Source organism: Rissa tridactyla, chromosome 7 (genome assembly GCF_028500815.1).
Source record: "Rissa tridactyla isolate bRisTri1 chromosome 7, bRisTri1.patW.cur.20221130, whole genome shotgun sequence".
Lineage (NCBI taxonomy): Eukaryota > Metazoa > Chordata > Aves > Charadriiformes > Laridae > Rissa > Rissa tridactyla.
In genome coordinates this window covers 25181912-25202251 of record NC_071472.1, presented here as the reverse complement: position 1 = coordinate 25202251, position 20340 = coordinate 25181912, and the positions used below count along the sequence as shown (strand labels likewise).

Genomic DNA, 20340 nt, shown 5'->3' with positions numbered 1-20340 from the left:
TTTCCTGGTTACACCTAGGCTGTCTAGGGTGCGCAGTTATCACGGCACCACATCTATGCAATCAAGCACATTTTGGCAAAGGGAGAACACCAATAAAAGACAACGTTCAAAACAAATCGCGGCGCTGATGTCGTTAGAGGTATTAGCGCCGACCCGTTTTCCCCCGCCGCCGGCGGGGCCGGGGCACCCCCGGCAGCGCCCGCACTGTGCGGAGGCTCCGTCGGGCACCGACGGTCCTTGAAGCAACCGGCTAATGACTGTACAAAGCTGACAAGACCGACTCCCTCTTGCTCCTGGTCTTTTTTTTTTTTTTTTTTTTTTGTTTTCATTAGTGGCTCTGTCGGTTTTAATTGCCCATTTCCTAACGCCTCTTTTACTTCCTCCCCCCTCCTTTTTTTTTTTTTTTTTGCTGCTGTTGTTGTTGTTTTTGTTGCTGTTTTCCTCGCGACGCGCAAAGTTCATTTGACATAAAATCGCGGCGGCTTGGGGCGGGAAGGGGCAATGGCGGCGTGTCCCCACACGGACTCCTCCGGCAGCCGGCTCTGTCCCCCTGGCGATGTAAGTGACCACCCGAGGCGGGTCTGCGCGCTTGGCCGAGGAAGGGACGGGGCACCCCGGTAGCTCGCCCACCTTCGCTGGCCTCGGGCCCGGCGGCGGGGAGGGGAGGGGAGGGGAGGGAGGCTGCTCTGTGCTCTGCGGCTCCGCCGCCACCTCCAGCGCTCGGCCGGGCGTAGGCAGTCCCGGGACGAACAGTCCCGCCGGCCCCGCCAAAAGCCCGCGGACCAGACTCCGCTCACACCCGTCCTCCGGAGCCGGGCGGCCGCCTCTCCGTGCAGCGCCCGCCCCGGGCAGCGCGGCTTGGGCGGGCGCGGAGGGGCCGCGGCCGGCCGCGGGACGCCCCGACCCGGCGGGGACGATCGCCCCGTCGGGGCTCTCGTCGTGCTTGCCCGGTAACACCTCCTGTGTGAAGGGCTTGTGCGGGGCACTGGCTGTCCCCACACAGCCGAGGCATCTCTTTAGTCTCGTTCATAATTAGGATTACAAACGTGCGCCATCAACGCCAGCTCCTGGCCGCCACCGCTCCGCAACGGGCCGGTAAAACCCGCAGTCCCGTCAGAGTTAACGGGGGCACTTGAGAGCAAACAGCGATTACCAGGAGCTGCCAGCAGCCCCTATTACACTCGTCTGCGGGGGGGGGGGGGTGTCCCTGCTGCCGGCTGCCCCGTTCCCGCCTCACCCCACGCCGCGGTAAGAGCTGGACGGGAAGCGGAGGGGGTGGGTACGGAGAAGCCGTTCTCCGCTCCCACCTTTTTGTTTTAGCACCTGCGGTGCCTTCCATGGGCTCCCGGGGGGGGGCCCTGCTGAGCCCCCGGGAGGCGCGGGACCCCCAGCGCCCCTTGGAGGGGGCAGCGCGGACGGGCGGCAGGGGGTTGGGAAACAAAATATATTCCGCTCCCCCCGCCCGTCAGTGGTGGGTGTCTCTCGCCTCCCGCGGCCGCAGCGCTCTGTTTAACCTGTGCTTTTGTAAACTTCTTGGCTGCATCGTTTGTTTTTACAGGTTTTAAGGCCTTCCCAGCTCCTCTCGGGGAGGAGGGTGCCGAGCGGCTGCCCCGCGGTGTTAGCCGTGTTTGGGGGGGGTCCTGCTTTTTGAAAAGATGCTGTTAGAAACTATTAGAGCTGACAGCTCTCTGTACTCGAGTGAAAACAAACAGCAGAGCAAAGCTGTAAGAAAGCGGCTTGTTTCTGCCCTGAACCACTGAGGGAGCCGGTGCCGAGGAGCCCCGGTCGCCTGCGAGGGCAACCGGCCGGCCCCCGGCACAGGACCGCAGCTGCCTACAATTAAGGGCAAGTTATTTGTACTAAAACCACATCGCTGCTGCCGCGGGTCTGGGACACTTCTGGATGTCACTTGCTTATCTCCGAGGCCACCCCGCGTTTCGCAGCACCGCGACCGGCTCCGGTAGCCTATGTAGCAAGGCCAGTCCCCTCCGGCCCGACGGGGCGGTCAGCAACCGGCTAATTGCAGATGAAACCCTCCACCCCCGGCAGGCCGGGACAGGACTGCAGCGAGGGGGGGCTTAGCGGGACCCGCAGTTCATGAAGACCATCAGCTCCAAACTCCGGGCAGGAGCCGGGGCTCATCCTCCAGACTGCAGACTCCTCCGTTTTATCCGTTAAACGCTTAAATTGCCGAGCGCCTCTCCCTCAACTAACGTGGGCACCGCAGAGCAGTGATTACCCCAAACCGGCTAATTCTTCAAGCAGGGCAATTATTGATCTCCAGAGACGCACGCTTCGCATCTCATTTTTAATCACTTTTTGTGCTGTGCAAAGAGAAATTAGCCGAGGCAGGAAGAAGGAGGGGGGGACTGCTGCTGGGAAGGCTGAGGGGAAAGAGGCTGCTGCCTCTGCCCGCCACCCTTGGGAAACTTTTTTCCATCCTAGTAGAAGTTACAGCCTGGGAAACGGCACTGTGCTAATCGCAGTGAAGACAAATTGACTCCATAGCTCAGCTATAAAGGGAAAATACTCTGTTCCTCTGTCCTCTCAGCTGTACCGAGACAGTGTCATCCGATACGTGTTTGTCCGGTGTAGGATTTGGAAGAGAAGGGACCCGCTCTCTGCCCCTCACCCCAAATAACCCTTTGCTCTCGCAGGCTGTGCATGGCTACTTCCAGGGTCACAAACAAGCCAAGGGACTTTTATTAAATACTCACCAGGTAACACACAGAAAGAACTATGTCCAGAGCCGACCCCTCAAGCTGCTTTTTCTGTCCCCTGCAGCGACTTACACAGCACCCATTCCCCACAGAAATTACAGAAATCTCCTCTCCGTCCCGAGCAAAACTGGAAACTCCAGAAGCACAGCGAGGTCCTCCACTCCTTGCTCCATCTTTAGTCTTCTTCCACCACTTTAGAGAGGATTTCTGCTCCCTCTGAGGTAATCACAATGGTATGTTCAAACTGTGCTGATCTGAAACGCACATTTTGCAGTTAGTTATTAGGCGGTAAACGTGGCCACTATGTCCGTAAAACTCACCCGTTTTTTTTTTTGGCTGTCAGAGATGAGTTCCACGGCTTAGGAAAGATTAAAAAAATAACATCAGGCACCTTTTATTGTCTACAGAAATTGCAGTCCACTTGTCATTCAGAATCTTAAATTCGGGGGATCCTTCCATTATTATCGGCTCTGCAACGAGAAAAACAAAACGTTTCCGAAAGTTAGTCGCCCTCCCGTGCGGACTGTGGGGGAAGCAAGAAAAGGGGGGGGTGCTCCCAGCAGGTAGCTCCCCTCCGCACAGGTCCCGTCCTCCCTGGGCCGCCCCTCTCTTGCAACACTAAAATGTGAACTAAAAGAGGAAGACGAAATATCAAGGTAGGAAGTTGCCCATTCCTCTTTTGTAAAAGCGGGGAATTTTAATCAAGCTTTAATTAAGACCCCGTGGATAATAACCAAAGCACCAACCACACTTAGGAACAGCAGATAGTTTCAAATATTTGAATTTTTAAAACAGGCTTAAAATGTTCATTAAATCAGCAAAACAACAATTTTCTTATTTCCCTCTAATTGCCGCGCCATTTAGCCACGCAGTGAGGAAGAAGGGCTTTTCCCCCACCGGCTCTCCATGATTGGTATTTAGCACGTTCAGTCTGCGGGGCGAGGCTCTGACTGGTTACCGGCGCTGCGGTCCCCAAACCCAAACAGCGGCTCTGGCAGGCAGCAAATGACATAAAAGCCACCAGGCAGCTCGCTGGGTAACCGCGGCTTCGGGGGACGACAATCGCATCCTTCTCCATCCCTCCACAGCCTAAGCGCGCCGGCTGAGCCTCCGCCTTGCCAAAAAATACACATCAAACGTGGCATTTAGTAAGATCTGTGATTAAACATTTCATATTCTAAATATTATAATTTGGAAGCTACTTCACCCCACTGGTTCCTTAATGCAATTTTTTAAAAAATGATATTTTAATCTGCTTCCTAAGGGGTCACTGTCGCCGACATGTCCCTACCTGCATGGATATTTCTATACCACAATAAAGAAATGGTACGGATCTGGGCTGCTCCGCGTGTTTTGTTTTGTTTTGTTTTTTAAAAAAACCATAGCAGAGAGTTACTGACCTATTGTGAACGCCATTCCCTCTTCCATTAACAAATCACTGTCATTGGCTACAAAAAAAAAAATACAAACGCGTTTATGGCTGTTGGTGCTTTTAAAAAAAAAAAATGTTGGTTTTTGGTTTTGTGGGTTTTTTTAGTAAACGCAATTAGCTGTCGGTTTAAACTCATTTCGGCTCGCAGGTACCGCGCACGCCCGTCCCCCCCGTCCCCCGCCCCGCTATGAACCGGAGCATCCCGGTGATCCCACCCCGGCCGCAGCGGGACCGCCCCGACGCCGGCTCCTTGCAGGCCGGCTCCGGGGGCTTTAACGTTTCGGTGGCGATTTTTCTTTGCCCCGCGACAAACTTTGCCGGCGTGGCAAACAAAAAGATGCGGGGGTCCGGGGACGCGGCAGAGGGCGCCTGGCCCCCGGGGCGGGGGGCGCGGTCGGTCGGCGGGGCCCAGCTGCCCCGACGGCTCCCTTAAACACGCGGTTTGTCCTCAGAAATACCCGCGCCAGTCTCAGAAAGCGGGGCCGGGGCTGCCCTCCGGCTTCTCAGGGCGGAAAGGCACACCCCCCTCCCCCCGCCCCGGGCACCCCTTTCGGGACCGGCAGCATGCGTGGGCGTGAGGGGCTCTGCTCGTTTTACCCCTCGCCCCCGTAGTTCTTTCATGGCCGGCGGTGGAGCGAGTAGCGGGGGGAGGCGGGTCGGGCCGTGGTGCCCCCTTACCGTGGTGCCACACCTCGGGGTGCCCGTGGAAGTACGACCCAATGCCGTGGCCGATGAAGGAGGGGCAGACCTGGAAGCCACCCCGCCGTGCCACGGAGCTGCGGGGGCAAAGAGGACACCGTGAGGGAGCACACCCCGACCACCACCTCCACTCGCCAGCCCCCGGCCCCTGCCACTGCATTGATAGCGGCAGCAGCATCACCTGGCTCCCACAAGCTCTCACCCCCACCCCAGCGCTGGGTCACCACTTTGTGCCCACTCTGAAAGCAGCCATTGGAGCCAGCACTGGTGAGCCACTGTTAGGTTTCAGAGTTAACACGCCTGCCAGCAGAGGCTGGTAGCTCCTGTGCCAGCCCTGCTGTCTAAGCAAGACGGCAGCGTGTTGTCTCCCTGTCTGATGGGGGGTAACCTTTTCCACCAGCACACTGGGAACTCATTTTAACATGGAACAGCCAAGTTGTACAGCCGAGGCCCCAGCACATCACCAAACCGCAGCCTCTGCCAAGCCCTCCCTAGGTGCAGAGCCCGTGGAGGGCTGCGTACCCACTGCCTGCACCGGGTTTCTGCAGAAGAGGGTCCTGCTGCCAACGAGGAGAGTTAAGAGCCCTACTACTTCCCTTCTGGAATGTTGCAAACATTCAGCACCAAAAGGTATTGCAGCTCCAGCAAATCTTTTCATGCTAATTAACAACACATTTCTAATAAGCCCATCACCACCACAGCAAAACCAAACCCTAACAGTTACGGCATTTCAGTTCTCCCTGGGGGATCTGTCCTGTCCTTCATGGCTTGCCTCAGAGAGGAGCGTCTCCAAGAGCTGCTGGCAGGAACACATCCCAGCACTGATCCCCACCCATGTTGGGAAAGCAAAGCCCTATCCCGATCCCTAAAAACCAGAGGACCTGGAGACGTGAGGGGTGTCCTCTGGCTGCTGGGCCCCCCCATGTCTGCAGGCTTCACTCTGGGGCTCTGCCCTTACTCAAGCAGTGCTGGAGGGGGTGACTTGAGGCAGCTCAGCCAGGAAGGCCGGTGACATCCAAACCAGAAATGTGTGAAGAGTTGAGGAGGACTGGGAAGCATATTAGAAGCAACAAGGAAGCTGCCGCCTTCCCTGCGTATCATCCCCACACTATTTCTAAAAGCAAACAGAGCAAGACAGGAAGGCACTTAGCCCAAAAAGATTTTACCTACAATATTAAAAGCTTAATTTGCTTGTTTTAAACCAAGGTGGGCAATTAAAAACTTCAGGTTTGTCTATACTTAGACCCTAACAAATGCTTTTGCAGAGTTTGACTGCGGGCAGAAAAGTGGGAAAGTTAAGAAACTCAAATAAAGGTGTAAGCTCTCACAGAAATTAAAGCATGTTAAACCCCATGGGAGGCCTGTATTCAGGCGTGAAGTGGCCTCAGCTTGCTGTACGCGGTAATCCCTTTGCACACCAGGCTCCACAGACCCTGCAGTGCTGGCTCCAGTGCTCATGGGTCACCAGCCCAGCATTTAATGCCACTGCGACTGAGGGATGTGGTGCTCCACCACGGTGAAACAGCAATGAGAGAGGAGAGTTGGGGCAATGGTTAATAATGCTGCAGCATTCAGACCTTAAGAGCACATTTTAACAGGATTTGTATATTAGATTTTACCTACCCATCACCTTGATACAAAGATTAATCACATTTCTTTCACCAACTCTGGAGAAGAACAGAAATTTCAAGTTTAGCTATCCCCAAACTCTTAAGTACTGTCTGGCAAAGAAGGTTACTGGTAAGGCTAGAAGCTGGGCTTCATTTGGTTGTATTCAAAGTCCAGGCTTTTACCTTATATATCATTTACGTGGGGGAAAAAAAATCATGAAGGTTTATGCAGCACAAAGTCCTACTAGAGATGGAAAAGACTTTCTCCCCGTCTTTCTATCATGTCACCCATGTCAGAGGCCTGGCCAGCTGGCTGTGACGATGCTGAAAGCCAAGGAAGAAGCACGGGGAACAGTGCGGAGTCAGAAAGGCAGATTACTCAGACACATTCACAAAATGAAATGGAAGATCCCTGGTGACCAAGCCCAGAGCAATACAGACAATGATTCCTAGGTGGGTGAAGGGATTCTCTGGAGAGAGATGGGAGAAGCCGTCCATGCAACATGTGATAAGCTTTTCTTTCACCTTCTTCAAGTCGTTTTGGAAAAACATAAACAATCCCCCTGGCTATCCAGCTTAGCTGATGTCCTTACACAGCATCCCTGACAGGGGTCAGGGTCATTTTTTGAGGTGTTTTGTAATTATTACAGGATTTCCTCCCACCCCCAAAAAAATAATCCATCTTCTGTAGCAAGACCAGAAAGCTTTTCCTCTGTGTGGCTATTCTTCTGAGGACCACAGCTACATGTTGTCCTGTGGGCAGGGGAGGGTGGCAACAGCAGCCACAGCTGCGTGCTGGGCACCGGGGGACACTGACGGCAGTGTTAAGACAGAATCCCATCCTCACACGGTGAAAGAAGTGGTCCTCGTGCATTTCAATAGTGAATTCTGCCACTTTCTTGCCAAACAGCTTGAAAACAACTCTGCTGGCATCAGTTCTTCAGTGGTTGCTGTCTGTGATCAAAATAGGGAATGTTGGAGCTCTCGGGGCTTTGACATCTGCACTGACAGACGCCTGTGCCCCCCCCCTCCCAGCCACTTAATAATGTCTACATACAGAGCTTGGGTATTCTTTACATAAAATGTAACATGGCCAACGAACCTGAAGTGACACAGAGAAAACCTGTGGAGAAAATAAGCTGCAGGTATGAAACTCAGCCACGTTCAATCTGGTTTTAGTATTTGTATGTGCTTCAGAAGCACCTTATGGGGAATTTCACTGCACAACTACTAGCTTTACTTTGGAGTGTTTCAAAAATCTGAGTGAGCTCTTACATCCATGTGGAGTTATAGTAAAACACCCAGCTTTCATAAAACACAAAAAGCTACTAAGCCCAGCTACAACTTGCAAAGGTAATTCTGTACATGTACATGTACACGTTGGCTGTAAATGCTGGCAGGGAGGACTTTGAAACAGCTCTGAGTGAATTGAACTGTTGGTCTTGGTCAGCCTCTCCGGCCTCCAGGACTCCCAGGCTGTGAAACCTGGCTAAAAAATCAGGATGTCACGGAGTGGAGCGTTTTTGCCCAAATTTGCCATTTGCTGCTGACAACAGCTCAACATTTTGGTCTCGCAGCCTCACTGCCCAGCTCGGGATCTGTCAGCAGTGGCCCTTCTTTTCAGCCTTCCCTGGAAGGCAACCTTACAAGATCGCAGCCCCAGCTCCATGCACTGCTCCTTGCAGATGGGCAGCGTGGGATCAGGCAGCCGGAGGAGTCCTGATGGCAAGCGGGAAAGCAGTGAAGGCAGGAGGCAGGACTCGGCACAGCTGAGCTGGGCTGCCATGGGACAGGAGAGCTGTGGCAGTGGGTGGATGTGCCTGTCTGCCAGTTGCCATCGGCCACGGGGTACACTCCAACCAAATCACTTCCAGAGCAAAGGCTGGGGCAGCAGAGGCACACCTCACCCACAGCATGACAGAAAAAAAAAATAAAAACAGGTTCTTCCGGACAATCTTTGTTAGAAATATCCTTTGAAAACATTTATCATCACACATTTTATTCTTCGAGCCATATCACGTGCTTGGGCAGAGGTGAACTGGGCAGGATTAAAAGCATAATCATTTAATGAGCCAGTACTTGATTCTGTTTTGCTGCCATGTGTTCCAGCCCAGTGGCTGTGGAGTCAAGGGGACGTGCAGTGCTGCTCCTCTTTTGCTGATGGCAAAGCATCTGGTGTCAGGATGGACCGGCAGCGGCCCAGCTGGTAAAGGAATATCACGGAGGGCCAGGCTGTTCACCTAAACCCATAGGCAGAGCCTCTCGTACAGTGGTATCACACTTCTGAGAGTGGACACACAGGAGAGTTGGGTGGCAGTTCCCTCCTGAGCATCCTCTTCCCATGTTGCCACACAATGGCTAATTCTCCAAAAGGAAGGATAAGCGGAGATATGTATTGCTGTCCTGCCAGCAGCCCAACAGGGAAATGGCCACAGAGCAGCAACAGGCAGGACCGACTCTCTGCAAAGCTCTCCTGGATGCTCTGGAGCCTCTCTGAAAGGAGTTCCTGGGAGAATGGGATCAATCCCTCCTGCTAACAAGGTGAAAAGCAGGTTGAAAGAATTTGCTTAGGGGGCTGTCCCTGTGCAGAGAGCCTCTAGGAGCATCTACGGGATAACAGGCATCCCAGCTCCAGAGGAAAATCCATCCATTCAGTCTTAGGACTGAAACTCCCACTTTTTTTTTTTTTTTTTTTTTTTTGGCAGGGGCGGGGGGAGTGGAACTTCCCCAAAACCTGCATTTTGTTTTCTTATTATAAAATTTTGTCTCTTTTTCCTCAAGGCAGGTCTGGACCAGTATTCTAAGGGGTCACCAAAGAAACAAAGTGAAACAAATCCTGTTTTCAGCATGGGCAGCAACTGCCTCTCTGGGCTCTCGGTGGCACAAGGGAAGAATTTGGCTGGTGAGACAAGATAGCGCAGACTGCTTCGCTATCCAGGCTGAGCACCCTGGGGAACTGATTCCAGCCAGGGATGCCTCCCTCGCAGTGCCAGCTTCTCTCCCCAGGGATGAAACTTTATCAACAGTGGTCTTGCAGAGCAGCACGACATAAAAGGCTGAAGTTGCTGAACAGACCTGTGAACATGCTTGGGGAACACTGAAAGCAGTAACAGACCTATGATAATTGTTTTCTTACTTAGGGATCCATATAAATGCATCTTTTTTTTTTTTTTAATTAGAAACAATCACATTTTTCTTCAATACATTGTTAGCAAAATGACCACTGAATGGCTGTTTTGTTTTGTTTTTTTTTTGAATTCTTGAAAATGGCATCAGCCTAAACTAGATTTGCTTGTGATAAAAATATTAATTTTGAATAGTACCATATTACTGAATTTGATTAATAACAAAATTCTACCGGGAGAACATTAAAGTCTTTTTCTCTTAAATAGTAATCCAAGACTGAGGGAATGCATAAGTTCAGGGATTCCCTATAATGACAATAAATGTTGAGGTATAATTAGTGATATTTTTGAAAGCCAACAATTGTTTTTTGAAAGAAAGGTACATTTTAGTTTCAAACTGGAACACAAATTACTGTATTTTTCTTACAATAGTGCTGAACTTTTATTTGAGGTTCCCTGTTTCTGAAAGCAGACATGATGGATTGAAATAAAAGATAATTTATTGCAATGCTTACTTTCAAGTGCAGAGAGAAGCAGTGTAATTGTAATTTACAGTAGCTGTCAAGGAAAATCTATCACAGATGACATTAAAATGACTTATTTTGCCTGAGCCACTTATTGTTTAAATGTGCATAATCTGATAGAAACAGATTTTTTTTTAAATCTGCTTTATATTGTTCTAAATTAATATCAAAACATATACTTATGAGTTAAACATTTTAAACCATTTATTAATACTTTCATCACTACTATTTTTTCCTAGGAGCTGGAAATTGGTTTATTTAACAATATCACGTTTATGTTTTTTAGCTCCCTACACTCACAACACTTCCACGTACCTAAACTCACTGTCTGAAAAGCAGATTTCAAACTAGATTTGTTTCTATCTGAAAGGGAAATGTCAGAAATGGTAGAAGAAAATGGAACACTGGGCCCAATTCTGTTTCCACTGGATGTGACTGACAGTTTTGCCACCACCTTCAATATGAACAGGTTAGCAAAGATTAAAATTTTTCTAAGCAGAGTAACTCAAGAATCCAGGCACTCTTTTATTTGCAACTTGTAGCTGATGGGCGAAGAACTGCTATCCAAGAAATATTCAGTGTCAGCCATTGAGCTTCCATAACAAAGACTATGTTAGAATACCGAATGTAAACTTACCTCTGTGATATAATTATTCCCAAACCTATTGTAGAAAGGAAATATTCTGATTATTTGTGTCTAAGATATGTTCCGCATATCACTTGAGCACTTCTATAGAAAATACTGATGACAGAACCCTAGACACACTTCCATTCTGACGGGCCTAAATGTTTTCAGCTTGTCGGTGCTTGTTCTCAGGTTTTTATTACATCTAACTCTCCCAAAACTTAAGATTTTGATGTATGTATGTCTGTCTGCATGCAAACGTCAAATGACAAATACCCAGAAACACACAGCTTCACCAAACCAAGGCGATCTTTCAGCAGAGGTGGTGTTAAAGTAGTTCTAAACAAATCAGCACATTTAAATTGTCTACGCGATAAAATCTTGAGAAATAAAGTTAATGACCTGCTATTTCATATGTAGTTTTGAACAGTCACTAGCTCTGATTAATCTGCTTTTCAAAGGGGGCGCTGACTATATATTTACACTTTGCAAGTAAACTGACCTCCGTACCAACACAGCAAAAATTCAATGTCACATTCAACTCTGTTCTTTTTCTTCTTCTTCTTTTTTTTTTTTTTTTTTTTAATACAGCTAGAATTAATGTAGTGAATCTGTAATGAAATGCATTATCCTGCATGGAGATTTATCAGATTTTCCAATTGAATGCCGTGCTTTGCTAGCACTAGCTGGAGTTCACCTGCATGTTGGTGTGGCGTGTGGCTCTTTTTTGTAAAGAGTTAAGTTGAACACAAAAAAAGGGAACAAAGGTCAGCACCCAGCCGCCACTTGAATGTGAGATTTTTCTTTTTATTCCCCTTGATGTATACTAGGCTCTGTGTTATTAGTCTTAATGATGGAAAATTGTAGTGTTGATACAAATCTTTTTTTCAAAGTAGTAGGCGGGAGCTCCATTTGTTAGTAAGTTTTTTTGTGACTAAAAGCCACGGACAGTACATTTATGTAGCAGTAAAAGGCCTAGATGCTCTTTCCATAGCAGAGCTAATTATTCCTACTGTGACCTTACTGATCTACCCTGTTCCTAGTACATCTCATCTGCACGCCTGTTCCTCTGTGTAGATGGTGTCAGAGAATATGAAAAACCCTATAATGAAACCATTTTCATGATGGAGAAAGGCTACTGGAGTTGCACTTGCTACAAAGAGGCTCAATTATATGAGTAATTGTGATAATTTTCTACATTCATAGCCTTCAATGGGAAAAAAAGAATGAGAGCCACAAAGGAAAATTACTTTAACAAGAAAGTACAGAGAGTAAAAATGGAAGAAGAGACAAAAAGGGGGAAAAAAATAACCAGAAAAAAAGTTTAAAAAATAGATCTGGAGGGAGGAATAGCAAGACAGGGAGAACAACAGAAATGCTCAAAAAGCCTATGTGCAGCTGTGTTGCACAATTAAATTGAATTTTTTTTCTGCAGTTGATGAATGTGACTACTGCAAATGTGCCTCTGTAGTTAGCTATCATTTGTTGTTCCGTGACAGGAAAAGGATAATTACCTCTCAGAGAGAATCAAAGGCTGACATGCCCTTTAGACACAGCCATGAATGCAGAGCTCGATAGAATGCTTGAATAAGAATCCAGTGTTCTGTGCCCCCTTCTACTCAAGAATAAATTTTGTTAAAATGCAAGAGCACCACCAGTAAATTTGTTGAACCCTAGGTGTTCAAAAATATGAGGTGCATCTATCGACTCATCCCATTTGCAAAAATAAAACTACATTTTGAATTCACTTCTATTATATTCATGGACAGTAAGATAGTGAGATATGCATTAAATTTCTTTTCCCAGTAGGGGTCTGATTCAACATTTCCTATGAAAGAACAGAAAGACACTATCCTTTTTCTCCAGGCTAGTTAGCCTATAATTTAAAACTGTCAAAAACACAATTTTATACAAAGTCTTCAATAAAAGCTTCTCAGATATAACCCAAAGAGGTTTTACTAAAGTTTGATTCAGACTCTGTTACAATATTTTTAAAGCTATAAATACACCTAACTGATATTTTGCCGTTCTCTTTTTTCCTTAAAGTATTTGAAGATTTACAAAGAAAAAAAAAAGCAGCATCCTTTCAAGGTGACTAAGCCTTGCAGCTTTTAAGTAATCAGAATGTATTCAATAGCGTGTTGGGACCATTAATAGTCCAGTGAAGTATTGCTTAATGAAATGTATACGATATATGTCTATTTTTTTTTTGGCAAACATTTTAAAATAATCCATAGGTACCTTCAAAAAACTAAGCCGTATTTTTATTCAAAACTGCCAGCAGAAGAAGAGTCATGACTGCATTTACGTGAAGGCTAGAAGAGATGCAAAATAGGGAAAAATCTCTGAATGTGAGCTCTTTTTTCCCTGTAAGGTTAGTATGCGCTGCTCTTTGTAAGATCAGAAGCTCTTGAGTTAAATATTTTTGTACTTTTTAAACAAAGAGACTTATTTATGTTGACTAATTCCTTTGTAATGTTCGTTATTGCTCTACAATGAAAACAATGGTTTCTAACCTTCTTACATCATTAGACAGACACAGTGTAGTTTCACACACAAATAAAAAATAAACAAAAGCCCACTGCAAATTACATCTGTTAATTTAAATCTACCTTATGAATATCTTTGGTGCTTTCTTCAGTTATCTTTGCTGACCCTAGTGTCATTCACTTAAAAAAAAAAAAATTTCTCTTACCCAAGGAACAACATTATAGCTTGGCAGTTCACATACTGATATCAGACTGAAATGATGGTTTTGAATCATAAAACATGTCATCAGCTTTATACCAAACCACCAATAACCTTTGTCCCACTTGCCAGCCCTCCCTTTACTTGTCAATATAAGGCTTACCTGATTGTGTTTCCAATTACAGAGAAGGGAGCCCCTGGTCTGCAAGCTGCAATTGCTTCATCTCTACATTTCCTGGCAACCTCCACTAACTTTTGACCAGATTTATCCACATTGCCCACCAAAAAGGTTTCAGAAGTGTCACCATGGTAGCCATTGTAATACACCTAAACACATGCAGAAATGTAAGACATTTTCTTGGTTTGTGCACCCAGAAACAGATCGTCTCCTTAATTAAATCCATTCTTTCTAAGATCGAGCTCTATATTGCAACAGATAGACTATGGGTAAGCTGTATTTGCGAGAACGAGTCCGGAAAAGCAAATCATTGCCGAGAGAAAAAAAAAAAGGCGTGAAAGACTGCAAGGTACCACTAGAGTTGACAATTAAAAATTCAAGAAATGCAAAAGCTGTGCATCTCTGCCCAGCAGTGCACCAGACAATGACATTGCTCAACCACAAAACGTGAGGCTAAATAGGCCGTATGCGAGAAGACGGGTGGGGGGCCGTGCATGGGCCGAAGGGGGCCTTGGGGACCCTTGGGTGCCCACCTGCCCCAGCTGCCCACCCTCGGGGCTGGTGACCTGCTGGCACCCTGCTGGGGTAGGGCATCGAGCCCTGGTGCTGGCCATGAGTGGCCGGGAGAGCTGTCCCTCGGCAGCCAGCATCCCCTGGGGAGGTTTTGAGGGGATGCTGTGTGAGAGGTGTACCCTGCTACCCACGTCCAGGGGGAGCCCCGAGGAAAGCACGGGCCAAATCCATCGCCAGCCCTCGCACGTTTTCCTTAACCTCATTTTTAAACTGCAACGCGGCATTAACATTGGGTTTTACTTCTGATTTCCAGAAATGAATTTTGAAAGAGAATAAATGCACCGTTCTGGCACCACAAAGCTTCACGTGCTGAAAACGTAGCACCCTGTTGAATTAATTACCTACTGGTTTGTTTTGGTTTTTTTTTTTGACATTTCATAGGTTTTAAATGTCTGGTCTCCAGACATTCTCTGCCGGGCACAGGAAACCCTGGCTATGCACTATGGAGCTCGGCAACACGCCATTAAAATGGGGTTTGCAGCTCTGCAGTACGGCAGGCAGGCGCACAATTGTAAGAACAAGCCAAATTTCCTTACAGAAAGACAAATTATAATGCTGCACAGTTTTGATCTTCTAAAACATTTTTTTTCTCCCCCAAACCGTGGGCAACTATCCCTCTAGGACTAATAACTCCCGAAGCTCGAAGCACTGAACTTTTGCCACTGGCGAGCTATTTGTGAAAAGACAGACTCCCATTCTTTTTGGTTGATTCCAAACTAAAAAAAAAAAATAAAATTTGGCTACAGTCAGTTTATCCCAAGGCCAGGTTTGTGTTCAGGCCGAGATGTGAAGAAAACGCAGGAGCGAGGGGGGGGTGTTAAAGAAAGGTGAGTGCCAGCAAGGGCCCAACCGTGTTAACATCGCTCCGGTGCAGAGCGGCCGCGATCCCCTGCTCTACCTCCCTCTGCCAGTCCAGACTGCCACTAAATCTTTTTTTTTTTTTTTTTTTTTAATTTAACGCCCATCGCGCAGGTTTTAATCTAGCTAGTTCACATTTAAACCGAACTAGTTCATTTTTAGCTCCAGCAAGTACAAAACCCCAGCATTAAATGTCATCATCCTGGAAAAAACAAATATAGATTTAAAACATAGGAGAGCTTAAAAATAATAATAATATTTACTGCAGTCCATCAACTGCAATTACATATTTTTGACGTTAATAAGCTACAACCACAGCACCGTAACACACTAATTCCTTAAAAGTCAATGAAAGAACCAAGTTGTAAGAAACATTAACCTGGTAATGGCTGGCTGACAATTGCACTACGCACAGGATTCAGTGATGGATAATGCTATTGTTTCTACACTAAAATACATTTTAAAGGCTACATGACTCAAGCCAATAAAATTGGTATTTCATCTATGAAATTCTACCATCTTAATTGTGCAAAAATGGATTTTTTCTTCAAATAATTTGTACATAGCATGAAGTGTGTACATTCAATAACCAGAATATTATTTAATCTTTTTATAGAACCTGTAAACAATTATAAACAATTTGTTGTGCAGTATTTACTTTGGTTTTTATTCTGTCCACCTGTGAAACGTCCCAGTTTTGCTCATTAAAAATAAGCTAAAAGATCAATTAGCAATGCTGAAAAGTAATATTTTTTTCTCAGCTATTTTGGAACTGAGCAATTATCAAACATGGCACAGTTCAGTTTTACATGATAAAAAAATCTTACAAAGATAATCAACAATTCCCATCCTTGCAGGAATCTTCATATTCACAGAAATAACAGGATTTATTTTCTTGCATGAGGGTAAAAAGAAAACAAATAAAAATACGTCTTCAAAGAACCAGTAACATTTCGTCAGACGTTATTTGTAAAGCAGAGTGGACAAGATATGCATTCCACCTTAATATAAAAATGTTTTGTTTGGTTTATCATGGAAAGTATCTGTGATATGAATCTATACACCTTTTTTTTAAAAAATCTAAGGCGTCATTGTTATCCTGACAGACAAAACAAAAAAATAAAGTGAACCTTAAGCAGACACAAATAAATCAGATGTTAAATCCTTAGCTGTTGCAGACTGATTTAGTCTAATAAAATGAGCAAAGCTACACCAGTTCACCACAGTAAAAATCTAGGCCAAAAATAGACTTTAAAAACGATAGATCGCACTGTGCAAACATGATAGTCAGAATTCTACAATTAGAAAGTATGGAGATGGGGAAGAATTTAGAAAGATTAAAAAAACAAACCAAATCTAACCCGGTTCTGGATCACACATGAATGTACCATGGGAAAAAGGTCACTGACCCTAATTTCGATAGAAAAAAATATTTCAGAAAGCTGGAATCTCATGCTGGAGATTTCGCTTCTGCCACTATGAAATTTGGGCCCATGGAAAATAGTATCAAGTTGCCAAGAGTTTCTTTAACGATTAAAAAAGCTTGCTTTTATGAGATGTTGCTTCCTTGTATGTGACACCTTATTGCAAAATAACATTGGGATTCAAAAGGCGTCTGTGTTCATATTAGAAATAAATGGCACTTTGGGAAAATAAAAACATGCACAGTAAAAAAAAAAGCTTTTGCAAGAGACAATTTTTTTTTTCTTTTTTTCATAAATTAAATGAGAATTAGGTTTCCAGTTTCCGTACGTTCTTGCTGCTAAGAAAATCCAGCCAGTGTTTATTTAAATAGCTATAATTGACCATTCTCTGGAAATATTAAGTCACAGTTATATCACACTATTTCTGTTTCTGCGCAAAAGGTTCAGGGCTTTTATACCAGAAATGGAACACAACACTACCTTCGGGGATTTTAATAAACGTAGGGAACACTGCTAGCAAAAGAGTTGCTGTCCAAATAGACTGACATACACAGGCCAATGTAGCCTCTAATGACAGAGTAAGATAATGACAGGCCCCACTCAAAATCAGCAGGAAGAGGAAGATCAATCTTGGCAGAGTGAAGGAAAAATGCTGGCTTTCTTCATGTTAGCTCATCTCATACATATCTATCTTCAGCTGCTGCCCAGTACTGTGGTGCTCTGCATTAACTACACAGTGGATCAATAACAATTACACCTTCTCAAAAACATGACACATAGCAGGATTGGGTTGACATTTCACTTAGGCCAACATTGATCTCAGTGCATCTGATTCCAGTCCTAAATTCAAGTCAGGCCTGGGTCTAGCTGGAATAAACACACAGTTAAAAACAAAAAAGGAAACCAGCTGCTTGTGCCTTGGCTCAGAAGTAAACAGCACATCCATCTGTGCATCCCCCATCTCCAATCCACTATTCTTCCTGTTGCTACTAGTGATTCTAAAGTTGATCAAAGACTATTTTTTTTTATATGAATTACTCACCGTGACATCAATGTTGATAATATCTCCATCCTGAAGAGGTCGACTGAAACATAAACAGAAAAAAAAAAAATGGTGACAGGCAGTTCCCAACAAAGGGAATATAAGAATAAACACCTAATGACACATACATAAAAAATCAGGGGGTAGATATTTTGTGATAGAGGAAGGCAGAGGCAAACAGAATAACCATTTTTAATGTTCAGCTCTCACTACTTAGAGAACAAGTATAGCTGAATATAAAATAATGAGAAACAACTACCAGAAAAAACATATCAACACCTGAAAAATCTACCATTATATTTATTCTTTTTCTCTCACTAGGGTTCATATTTTACTTTGTGAGTAGCTGAATGTATTGCAAATAAAAAAACCCCACCACATAAATTCAAATATATTTATTCCTTACCCTATACTTATTTTGCTGGAGGAAAAAAAAAATCACACTGCACTCTTTTTTTTTTTTCCACACACTAAACTCTAAAGGCATTATACTAGTTTTTTTTTTTAAGTGTCTGGACAAACTGGATTTTTTTTTCTATTTCACATACATTTCTATAACATCTATCAGCATCGTGTGGCAACATGATATGCATCTGCAGTACGTTTACATATGACATTTAGTTAAGCTGAAGTACGTTCAATATTAAACACAATTTATTAATTTCAGTTTAACATTTTCATTCCCCGTGGTAAAATGTATATTATTGGGGAAGTACCTGTCAGGAATACCATGACATACCACGTTGTTTACAGAAGTACAAACAGATTTTGGAAAACCTCCATAGCCCAGAGGTGACGGATAGGCGTTCTGTCTGATTATTTCATGATGAACAATGGAATCTATTTCTTCAGTTGTCATGCCAACCTAAAATATCAAACATAACATCCTGTTAAAAAAGCAAAGATAGTTTCTCATATTTACTGAACGTGATTGCAGCCGAGCGTTTCAATGAAATCTTGGATGTTTCAAATACGCTGCTTTGATACAAAACACTAAACCATCTGATATACTTTATTGATACATTGGACCTTTTTTTTAAAAAAGAAAAAGGTTTTAAATAAAGCATGCAGTAGAAATGAGCACTCAAAGGTTCCTAGAAAACCTAAAATACTGTCTACTTCCTTTCTGTTCTTTTTTTCACATTTGCTTTCTCAAATAGACCAATTTTCCATGGCATCTCGTTTCAGTAGCTGCTATAGAAATGTCTGGTTTCAATGCTTTCAGTCCTTCAAAACACAACATTACTTTCCCTTTTTGTTTTTAAAAGAAAGGATTTTAATTCTTGTAACCGCCCAGTACATTTCTCATAATGTACTTGTGCATTTTATGAAACTGTTTTCCAAATATTTAATTTTGTAAAACGTTTAAAATTTTGGCTGCATATCTCCAGGATATTTTACCTAAAGTTGCCTGGATGATCACAGTGAATCTACAAGCGTTTATCCCTCATTTGTAGAAATCTTCATTTTTATGCTTGACGTTTTCTAGATTCATCTTTTTCTCACCATTTTACATATTAAAAAAAACTCTCATAAATCATTCAGCCATTTTCTGAGTATCCATGGAGTGGAAAACGCACAGGCTTAAAATAACATTCTTCTCGCTTTTCTTTTGGATTGATCCTGTCTCTGGAACAGTTAGAGCTGAAATTTGAAATTTGGTAGGGAAACCTCCCTCATTGAGAAGAAGTGCCTTTGAGGGTTCCTCTGAAAATTGATTTTGATTTGAATGAGTTTTGAGCCTTTGAAAATCATACTTTGTACACATACGCTACAGCGGCTGTGATTTTGGAGGACTTTTTAGTAAACGCGTGGAATATAGGTAGGCTGTGGTGCAGGAGGCACACTTATCCATATATTGAAATATTCAGTCATCACGCACAGCGAATACAGCCAAGTGCACTTGTGTCCTGTGCTGAGAATAAAACCAGGTCTATTTGCTCAGCTTGCATCTTCTTCAGCATGAAAATGTGGTTGGGTGGATGAGGAGCGGTAAACCTACTGGTGGCCAGGATTTGGGGTTACTCTGCAACACCCCCCTGCAGCCTCTGCGCTGGGATGGCAGCCGCAGCCACAGCCCCAGCACTGCCTGTATTGGATACTGCAGCCATCGGTTCTGGATAAATACAGGTCTGTTGCTCCTGCCTTCGCTCACCCATCTATCATCTCCAGCCCACAGACAAACTGAACGGTTCCGTCCCAGGGCTGGGTGCTGGCTGACACTGCTCTGCTCAAGGCGCTGGACGTGACTTTTGGACACCGGGCAGCCAGGTCTGGGCTCTCTGTGCGGCAGGCTTATGCACTGTGAGAAGTTCTGCTTTTAACAGTATCTGCTTTACTTTTAAAGGAGCTTTTGCTGGCTGGGCAAGGTCAGGGAGGCACCTACTGTGCACCTCATCCCTTATTTGGGACGGGGCAGCCTGATGGTATCTAACAAAATGCTTCCATGTCGTAGAATTTGCCGCTTTATTCCCAAATCTTTAACTCAAACCCAGGAAGTTCTATCATATATAATACCATATTGCATTTTTAAGGCAGTGAAGATAATATCAAAACTATGCTCAGCCCAAACTTTGTCTCTCTGCATCCACGCATTATAATGCACCTTTGTTATACTGGGGGATGTTACTGCCATTAAGTAAAGCACAGGTGAGAGCCGGGCTGAAAAGCTGTGTGCAAGGCAGGTTCAGCGAGACAACAGGAACAGGTGGAGGGATGGGGTTCTTCAGATAAAACAGGAATGCAGAGCATACCTTATGGGAACAGCCTAAAAGAGCTCCGTTTGTTTAGTCTGGCGCACTGAAACTTGTAATAGCTCGATTACTGTGTGAAGGGGACAGAC

At 45.0% G+C, this 20340-nt stretch overlaps 1 protein-coding gene across 13 annotated transcripts in view; it reads right to left on the bottom strand.

The window, feature by feature from the left end:
• Nucleotides 1-2680: 2680 nt before the first annotated feature.
• METAP1D (methionyl aminopeptidase type 1D, mitochondrial) overlaps nucleotides 2681-20340 on the bottom strand; it is a 51140-nt gene continuing 33480 nt past the window's right edge. For 11 of the 13 annotated variants that reach the window (XM_054207948.1, XM_054207949.1, XM_054207953.1 and 8 more), the window contains 7 exons: nucleotides 18215-18363; nucleotides 17499-17541; nucleotides 13587-13750; nucleotides 4831-4928; nucleotides 4121-4168; nucleotides 3112-3190; nucleotides 2681-2974 (listed from right to left, as the gene is read on the bottom strand). In XM_054207948.1, coding sequence (XP_054063923.1) covers nucleotides 2896-2974; nucleotides 3112-3190; nucleotides 4121-4168; nucleotides 4831-4928; nucleotides 13587-13750; nucleotides 17499-17541; nucleotides 18215-18363 — 660 coding nt within the window. In that variant the 3' untranslated portion in view covers nucleotides 2681-2895. Of the gene's footprint in view, nucleotides 2975-3111; nucleotides 3191-4120; nucleotides 4169-4830; nucleotides 4929-10747; nucleotides 10773-13586; nucleotides 13751-17498; nucleotides 17542-18214; nucleotides 18364-20340 lie in introns of all 13 variants that reach the window. The other 2 variants (XR_008467597.1, XM_054207950.1) reach the window with 2 other exon arrangements.